The sequence below is a fragment of the Mobula hypostoma genome, chromosome 20 (assembly GCF_963921235.1).
Source record: "Mobula hypostoma chromosome 20, sMobHyp1.1, whole genome shotgun sequence".
NCBI classification, from domain to species: Eukaryota; Metazoa; Chordata; class Chondrichthyes; order Myliobatiformes; family Myliobatidae; genus Mobula; species Mobula hypostoma.
This window is the reverse complement of record NC_086116.1, coordinates 33066806-33076245: the sequence shown is the minus strand read 5'-3', so window position 1 is coordinate 33076245 and position 9440 is coordinate 33066806. Positions and strand designations below refer to the sequence as shown.

At 44.5% G+C, this 9440-nt stretch overlaps 1 protein-coding gene across 1 annotated transcript; it reads right to left on the bottom strand.

Annotated features, from left to right (window-relative positions):
- Positions 1–3034: 3034 nt before the first annotated feature.
- Positions 3035–8099, bottom strand: LOC134359197 (uncharacterized). Its single transcript, XM_063072154.1, has 2 exons — positions 7952–8099; positions 3035–6356 (listed from the first exon to the last, which is right to left on the bottom strand). The coding sequence occupies exons 1-2, from the start codon at positions 8033–8035 to the stop codon at positions 5130–5132; spliced, it is 1311 nt and encodes a 436-aa protein (XP_062928224.1). The 5' UTR covers positions 8036–8099; the 3' UTR covers positions 3035–5129.
- Between the last annotated feature and the right edge of the window lie 1341 nt (positions 8100–9440).

Sequence of the window (9440 nt, the reverse complement as noted above, 5' to 3'; positions counted from 1 at the left end):
CTTGTTTGTGTATCACTTTCTCTCTAGGATTTTGAATTTTTCCATTTTGCAAATGCAAATGTGATGTTTAATGGAGCTCTAGTCTCAGTGCACCAAGGACAAGTAAGCCTGTAATTTTTCCAAACTTCTCAAACTTATGCATTGCAATATTGCATATTACCTCCAAAAAGAATCCCTCCATGACTTCTATTCTAGAAGCCAAAGAACTCTAACCTCAATGATTTAGCTTCAGCACACAGATGATCCTTATGAAAACATCAACGGCAAAATTCACTGTTGTCTCTAGAACACCAGTGCAACCTCTGTCCATCCAAAGAAAGGTGTTTGAAGATCAGGACCTTATGCTTGCCATTAGGCTCACACTTGAATAACTAGTAGTTACTCTTGCCCTTGGGTGCACTTTTGAGAAAGGGCCACTGGCCACTGTGGACTCCAAAGAGACAGGGGATATGGCAATCACTACATGTTAACTCCAAGGAAAGTGCATCCAGGTAGGCTTGAGAACACACGACCTTATCCTCACAGCACACACAAAATGCTGGAGGAACTCAGCAGGTCAGGCAGATAAATAAAGTCAATGTTTCAGGCCAAGACCCTTCTTCAGGACTGGAAAGGAATGGGGAAGATAACAGAATAAAAAGGTGGGGGGGTCAACACCTTGTATTACATCTGGGTAGACTCCAATTCTATGGCATGAATATAGATTTCTCCTTCTGATAAAAAAAACCTCTTCCCCCTCCTCTCTTCTTCTATTCCCCATTCTAGACCTCTTACCTCTTCTCAACTATCATCTCCCCCCGGTCCCCTCCTCCTTCCCTTTCTCCTATGGTTCACTCTCCTCTTCTATCAAATTCCTTTCTCTCCACCCGTTTACCTTTCCAACCCACGTATCACCTTCTAGCTAGTCCTCCTTCCCTTTCCCTCGCCTTTTCCACAGATGCTGCCTGACCTGCTGTGTATTGCTTTGGATTTCCAGCATCTGCAGAATCTCTCATGTTTGTGATTTGCTTATCCTCAGGAGCACACTGAAGCCAAGTGAAAACAGTGAAATACTGTCTCGCCTCCTTAGTTCCAAATGCCCTTTCTGTGGCAGCACTTGGCTCCCAGGTACAATTCTTTAGCCACTCAGATTTGGAGTGGAAACATTGATGGACTTCTCAAGAGGTCCATGTTTATAAATCCACTGAACATTGTGTTGCTTTGCCATCTTACTGCCAAGTTCAATGCAGTAGTCTTCCACACACTTCACAAAGAGCTGAACTGCAAGGAGTTAAGGCACAAACTAGATTCTGGAGGTTAAACTGCAGTTTGATTTAAGTTTTCACGATATTAAGGGAGACTCTTACAAGGAACAGAATGACTTCTACTGGTTAGGGAGTCTAGGACCAAATGCCATAAATCTAAAAAGTTTAGAGTCAGCCATTTTGTACTTAAAGAAGTTAAAACTTCTACAACACAAAATGTTCTGCAGATGCTGGGGTCAAAGCAACACTCACTACAAGCCAGAGGAACTCAGCAGGTTGGGGAGCATCCGTGGAAATGAACAGTCGACGTTTTGGGCCAGAACCTGATGAGGGGTTCCGGCCCAAACTGTTGATTTTTCATTTCCACGGATGCTGCCCGACCTGCTGAGTTCCTCCAGCTTGTAGTGAGTGTTGCTAAAACTTCTACAAGCAGTATACAAAGTTGACAGTCTCATCAAATGGAAATCAATAATCAGAAAATTGTTAACATTGAAGGTTGATACAGTACAAATCTGTTTCCAGAGGTATAAAGGGACACAGAGAATAGACAGGTGAATGGAACTAAGCCAAAGATCTACCATAATCTCAGTAAATGATAGAACAGGATTTAGGGGCTAAAGTAACACACAGAAAATGCTTGAGGAATTCAGCAGGTCAGGTATCTATGGAAATGAATAAACAGTAGACGTGTCAGGCTAATACCCTTCTTCAGGACTGAAAAGTAAGGGGGAAGACCACAGAATAAAAATACGTGGGGAGGGGAGGGAGGATAGCTAGAAGGTGATAGGTGAAACCAGGTGGGTTAGAAAGATAAAGGGCTGGAGAAGAAGGAATCTGATGAGAGAGGAGAGTGGACCATTGGAGAAAGGGAAGGAGGAGGGGACCTGAAGGAAGTGAAAGGCAAGTGAGAAGAGGTAAAAGGCTAGAGTGAGGACTAGAACAGGCGAAGGGGAGGGAATTTTTTTTTAACGAGAAGGAGAAATCAAAATCCATGCCATCAGGTTGGAGGCTATCCAAACAGATTATAAGGTTTTGCTTCTCCACTCTGAGGGTGGCCTCATCTTAGCACATGGACCAAAACTTCAGAACTGGAAAGGGAAATCGGAATTCAAATGTTTGGCTACTGGGAAGTTCCACATTTGGCAGATGGAGCCGAGGAGCTTGATGAAGTAGTCCCTCAATTTACTACGGGTCTCACCAATGTAGAGGAAGCTGCATCGGGAGCACCAAAACAGAATTGCCTCATGTAGACACGAGGAATTCTGCAGATGCTGGAAATTCAAGCAACACACATCAAAGTTGCTGGTGAACGCAGCAGGCCAGGCAGCATCTCTAGGAAGAGGTACAGTCGACGTTTCGGGCCGAGACCCTTCGTCAGACTGCCTGGCCTGCTGCGTTCACCAGCAACTTTGATGTGTGTTGCCTCACATAGGAGGACTATCTGGGGCCCTGAAAGGGAGGAGGTAAATGGTCAGGTGTAGCACTTAGGCCACTTGCAGGGATAAGTGCCGGGTGAGGTATCCATAGAAAAAGAAGCCACAGAGGGAACGATCCCTGTGGACAGTGGAAAGAGGAGGGTAGGTAAAGGAACTAAATGGGTTTCTTCCACTCCTCTTCCCTGACTCCTTGATTCTTACTCAAAATAAAACAATAAATGATGATTATGCAGGCCCAAATTAAGTGAAGAAAATAAATACACAACATTATTTCTCCAGGTATACTATCTGAAGTTTAAACATAAAATTAACAAAGTATAAAGGCATGAAATGCATCTAATTTCTCCTACCAAAGCCCCTCCATTTCCTCAAAAGGTTCTTCACAAAATTTTATATGCAAGTTAGGGTTAAAACACATAATTACTGGTTGAAATTTCTGAATCTATAAATGACAAATTATGATGTGTTAACCTTTGAGAAATACAATTTATTTTACAGCCATATTTAGATTGGCAGTCGCTATGGACACTGAGCATTTAATTTCAATTATAATACATTGCCACCACATAATAAACTTCAAACTGAAATACATTTCCACTTACAGATAAAACGCTTACAATTTCGTACAAGTCCATTTTAAACATTTACCCATCGATTTCATTACAATTACAATGCTTAACCTGAACTTAACCGCTCAATGATTTAATCTAAAATTCAGTGCTTTTTAAAAATCACATTAGTATGTTTAGTGATTATGAAAAGGTTATAAATCTTAGTTCAGTTTCACTTCTGTCTGATTACAAAACAGCACTTTCAAGGGACATTTTCTGATGTTAAGGTGCTATATAAATGCAATGTTTAAAGAACAAGTATGCAGTAAACGGGATGAATGTGAATGCAACATGGTGGGCCTGGTTAAAATGGGTGTAAAGGGACTTTTCTGCGCTGTACCATTCTAAGATTCAGCATTCCTCAGGACAGAGAGGCTAATCATCATGAATAATGTTATACATATATTTAGAGCTAGGGTGCCTAAGACTTTAGCCAGTACTGTACAGGTAGTAATTTTATGATTGCCGCAAAAAAAAACTTCATGATATAGGTGAGTGATGATAAACCTGATTCTGATGTGGGTCTCTATTGTGGACTGAGAGTGGGAAGGGGGCAGGGAGAGGGGAAATCAAGGTTGGGAAAAGGGGCAAGGGAGAGGGGAGGGAGTGGGAAGTATGAGAGAAACATTCTGTAATGATCAATACACCAACTGTCTGGAATCAAATGACTTTACCCTGGGTCTCAGGATTGGATGTGTCTACACTCTCACCACACCCCAATTCTGGCACTCTTTCTCTGGTACCTGTCCCATGGCACTCCACCCTCACTAGATTTACAAAACTGTTCTCCACTACACGTTGACAAATACAGCACTGTGCAAAAATCTTCGGTACCCTAGCTATGTATATCTAACTAAGACTTTTACACAGTACTGTAGAGAGCACTTTTCATACAGATGATATATTGAAAAATGCTTTACAATGGGATAATAGTACAAATATAAAAATAAGCATGAAAATAAAAGACAAAAAGATGTTAGTTAAAAGCAAGGTTTAATAAATAGGTTTTGAGTTGGTGTTTAAGAGTATAAACTGAGTCTGTATCCTTTATAGTTTTAGGTATTGAATTCCACAGTTTAGGAGCTTCGTTCAAAAAAGCTGATCTGCCAATTATTTTTTGAGGGAGATGGTTTAAATTTAGAGACTGATAGAAGACCTGAGAGCTCTGGCAGGATTATAAGACAAAAAAACAATTTTGTGTTGTAGCAGACAGCATTTGAGATCAGGACTGGACCTGGATCACTGAAGCTGACAGTAATTGGCATGAACTAGTATGACAATTTGCTGCTTTATAGAGCACGGTAGCGTAGCGGTTAGCACAATGCTTTACAGTGCTGGCAACCCACTTCAATTACCACTGCCTGCAAGGAGACTGAACGCTCTCCCTGTGATCTCACGGGTTTCCTCCAACAGTCCAAAGATGTACCATCTGGTAGGTTAATTGGTCATTGTAAATTGTCCTGTGATTAGGCGAGGGGTAATTCAGGGGATTGCTGGGGGTCGTGGCTTGAAGGGCCACACTATCTCAATAAAAGATAATAAAAAGTTTGGAACAAAGCACAAATCAGATCGCCTTTTCTCAAAGTTCATTCAGTCTAATGGGAGTTCTTTCTTAACAATTCGTGCAAAGCTATTTTACAAAACTTTGAAAAATAGTTTATTGAAAAGGGAACAAGGAATGGACTCTTTAAGATAGAACCATAATCAAATGTTCTCAGTGGTAGCTAAAGTGAAACAAATTGAGAATAATAAATTTTCAGTTCAGGCAACAAATGACATCTTAATTATTTGTCATAACAAATACTGTTGATGAAAATATTATCTGACTAAATAGAACACTAGTCTTTGGGTCTGTTCCTTCTGTTGTGAGGAAATCCATGTTTCTTGACTTCTGGGATTTGCTCTTCAATAGTAACCCACTGACCCTGTTCATTTTTGATGAGGACTCCTAAGCAGCGAATCCCATCTCCCTTCTTACGTTTTGGAATTGGTTGGCCCATAATACATTCCAGCATCTTGTTATTTGACAGGCTCATACAGTATAGTTGAAAGTCATTTATCACATCATCTGTATAGTATTTTAAAATTTCCTCCCTTGGATACACAGGAATACATTCTTCCTTGTGACCATGCTTCCAGTGGTATTTCTGGCAGGCTTTACTACAGTAATACGTAAGGCGACAGGAGTCACAAGTACGGAAGTGACACTGGTTATTTTCCAGTTCGTTACAGAGTGGCGAAGAACATATGATGGGGAAGGTTTCAGGTGGCTTGGTTTCTGTGTCAGTAATTGTAGATATATACCTTGCTTTACGGTTATAATGCACATAAGGGTTTTTCTTGTATTCTGCAGGATCGGTGATAGCCTGAATGGCCTTTCTAGCAACATGTACCCCTGGCATCTCATATTCATCTTCCATTGACAAATAATGGATTATTTGGGGGAAAGAGGATCGATCCCAGGTTTGCTTACAAATTGGAATGTGATAATGCTCAGCTAAAACCAACCATGCTTTCACAAGTAACCCAAGGTTCAACCGTTCATCGGATATTTTCCAAGCTACTTCCAAGCAGTTAAAGATTTGCAATTGGCAGATATATTTTATGTCATCTTCATTGCATAAGACTAGGCAATTGTAAAGGATTTTCAAGCACTCCTGCCAGATGAAGTGGCGTAGGTGAGTAATTTCACCGTCAAAGACAAGCATGATGCCAATATTTGTAACTATTCGGTATCTTTTATCCCACATCCGTTTAATGCAAGGCATATAACAAGATATTCGCCGTAAGAAACCCAGAGCCTGAAAAAAGGTCGAATGAGAGTGAATCAGCTTCATGCTTCCTTCTGCAAAGCATTCGTCCACAAGCTCAGACCACGCGATTTCAGCGAAACGCTGGAAAAAGACGTGAGCTTCTGGCCGACAATCCTCAGCTCCGGTGATACCAATCTTCTCAAACAGATCCAGCATGGTCGTATGTAGCTCCGACTGGGCCTCAAAGGTATCTTGTAGAATGAGTCGCATTATACGTTTAACCAAGTTGTCGATGGAGTCTCCCATCATCATCTGCAGGATATAACAAGTTATTCAAAACAGGAAAAAAAACACTAATGTGAGCCACAAACACAAAAACTGCTGGTGAACGCAGGAGGCCAGGCAGCATCTACAGTCAATGTTTCGGTCCGAGACCCTTCGTCAGGACCAACTGAAAGAAGAGATAGTAAGAGATTTGAAAGTGGGAGGGGGAGGGGGAGATCTGAAATGATAGGAGAAGACAGGAGGGGGAGGGATGGAGCTAAGAGCTGGACAGCTGATTGGCAAAAGGGATACGAGGCTGGAGAAGGGAGAGGATCATGGGTCAGGAGGCCTGGGGAGAAAGAAAGGGAGAGGGGGGCCCAGAGGATGGGCAAGGAGTTATAGTGACAGGGACAGAGGGAGAAGAAATATATAATAATAAATAAATAAGGGATTGGGTACAAAGGGGAGGTGGGGCATTACCGGAAATTAGAGAAGTCAATGTTCATGCCATCAGGTTGGAGGCTACCCAGATGGAATATAAGTTGTTGTTCCTCCAACCTGAGTGTGGCTTCATCTTGACAGTAGAGGAGGCCGTGGATAGACATATCAGAATGGGAATGGGACGTGGAATTTAAATGTGTGGCCACTGGGAGATCCTGCTTTCTCTGGCGGACACAGCGTAGGTGTTCAGCAAAACAGTCTCCCAGCTTGCATCGGGTCCCGCCAATATACAGAAGGCCACATCGGGAGCACCAGACGCAGTATATCCCCCCAGCTGACTCACAGGTGAAGTGTCGCCTCACCTGGAAGGACTGTTTGGGGCCCTGAATGGTGGTAAGGGAGGAAGTGTAAGGGCATGTGTAGCACTTGTTCCGCTTACAAGAATAAGTGTCAGGAGGAAGATTGGTGGGAAGGGATGGGGTGGGGGGAAATGAATGGACAAGGGAGTCGTGTAGGGAGTGATCCCTGCGGAAAGCAGAAAGGGGGGGGTAAGATGTGCTCAGTGGTGGGATCCCGTTGGAGGTGGCAGAAGTTACAGAGAATTATATGTTGGACCCAGAGGCTGGAGGAGTGGTGGATGAGGACAAGGGAAACCCTATTCCCAGTGGGGTGGCAGGAGGATGGGGTGAGAGCAGATGTGCGTAAAATGGGGGAGGTGCGTTTGAGAGCAGAGTTGATGGTGGAGGAAAGGAAGCCCCTTTCTTTAAAAAAAGAGAACACCTCCTTCGTCCTGGAAATGAAAAGCCTCATCCTGAGAGCAGATGCAGCGGAGACGGAGGAATTGCTCGAAGGGGATGGCGTTTTAATAAGGGGGAGAGGGGAGTGAACGGGGGAGGGGGAGGGTGACGGGGAGGGGGAACTGGGGGAGGGAACCGGGGGAGAGGGAAGTGAACGGGGGAGGGTGAAGGTGAACGGGGGGGGAGGGGAGATGGGGGATATGGGGGAGGGGTGAAGAGGAAGTCCGTCTTGGCCAGACCATCCACCTGAACCGGTTACTAGGCGCTGTGCCAGCCACCTGCCTCGCTTGTGGTTACTAACGCAATCGAAGTTCCGAGTGAAGAGAGCGGCCGTATCCCACTACCAGAAGGGGCCCGTACCACCCCGTCCATCACACCGCCTCTATGTAACCCCTCAGCACCAACCTCCAGTCGTTGTTTGTAGGCGACTTCACCCTTTTCCTGTTTCGGCCGCGTACTCCGTCCGGCCTTCTCCGCAGCCGCCGCCATCGTTACTTCGAGCAGGCGCACTCTCCTGACCGTGCTGCCATCTACAGGCTGGGAAGAGCAGGCGCATCCGCCGGGCCGTGCTGCCATCTACAGGCTGGGAAGAGCAGGCGCATCCGCCGGGCCGTGCTGCCACCTGCAGGTGGGAAGAGCAGGCGCATCCGCCGGGCCGTGCTGCCATCTACAGGCTGGGAAGAGCAGGCGCACCCGCCGGGCCGTGCTGCCACCTGCAGGTGGGAAGAGCAGGCGCACTGCAGTACAAGCCTGGCTCCGGTGCCGGCAGGGCAATCGGATCAAAGGTCACAATAAATTTATCATCAAAGTACGTATTTGTCACCATATACTACTTTGAATTTCATTTTCTTGCAGGCATTCACAGTAGAAAAGAGAAATACAATAAAATCAATGAAAAGCTACATACAAAGTTTGACTAACAATCAATGTGTGAAAGAAGAAAAATATGCAAATAATAAATAAACAATACTGAGAACCTGAGTTCTTGAACGTGGGTCTATAGGTTGTGGAATCCATTCAGAGTTGGGGTGAGTGAAGTTATCCACTCTGGTTCGGGAGCCTGAAGGTTGAGGGGTAATTACTGTTTCTGAACCCAGACATCCCACCTCTCCCGGGAAGATCCGGGAGTTCCCGCATATAGATAGTGGCTCCCTGACGCCCAGAAATTATATACAATATCCCGGAAATAGATTTTTTTGAGAGGGAGAGGGAGAGGGAGAGCAAGCATCCTGATTGGTCTCTCTTCGTGCTAAGAGTGGTCCTCAACCACCGGGCCGTGAGGAAACAATATGATTTGGCGATATGAAATGATATGAGTCATTTGCACCTTTTCTCATTCCCTGTCACGCACTGTTGAACTTGAACGCACGCGAGGTCATTACCCACGCGTCATCCATGTCAGTGCGGGAAGGAGATCAACTTCTTGAGCTTGTAAATGACGGTGGGCTGAAAAGTTTGTTTGACATAGCATCTCTGCCGGCATTCTGGATCAAAGTCAAGGCTAAATATCCTGAGATAGCCACGAAAGCACTGAAAACGTTGCATCCATTTCCAACATCATATCGCTGCAAAGCGGAGTTTTCTGCAATGAATGCAACAAAAACTAAATTGCGGAATAGACTGGACATAAAGAACCCATTCGAGTATCGCTGTCTCCTATGACCCCCTCAATGGGACCGTCTTGTTGCAGGAAAACAAGCCCAGGGCTCCCACTGATTCAGCGATATTGGTGTGTTGCAATGATTTTATATGTTCATATGGGGAAAATATGCGCTGTGTGTTTAATATCCAAACGTTACTTAAAATGTTATGATGCTATTGACTTATCACCTATATTCCGTCGTGATTAACACCTCTCCCCCCCCCGGGTCGGCCGGTCCGCAAGATTATTGTC

Coding starts and splice junctions, on each gene's coding strand:
- LOC134359197 (XM_063072154.1), bottom strand. CDS start 8,035: ATGGCGGCGGCTGCGGAGAAGGCCGGACGGAGTACGCGGCCGAAACAG. Junction 6,357..7,951: donor CCTACAAACAACGACTGGAG/GTTGGTGCTGAG, acceptor TATATCCTGCAG/ATGATGATGGGAGACTCCAT.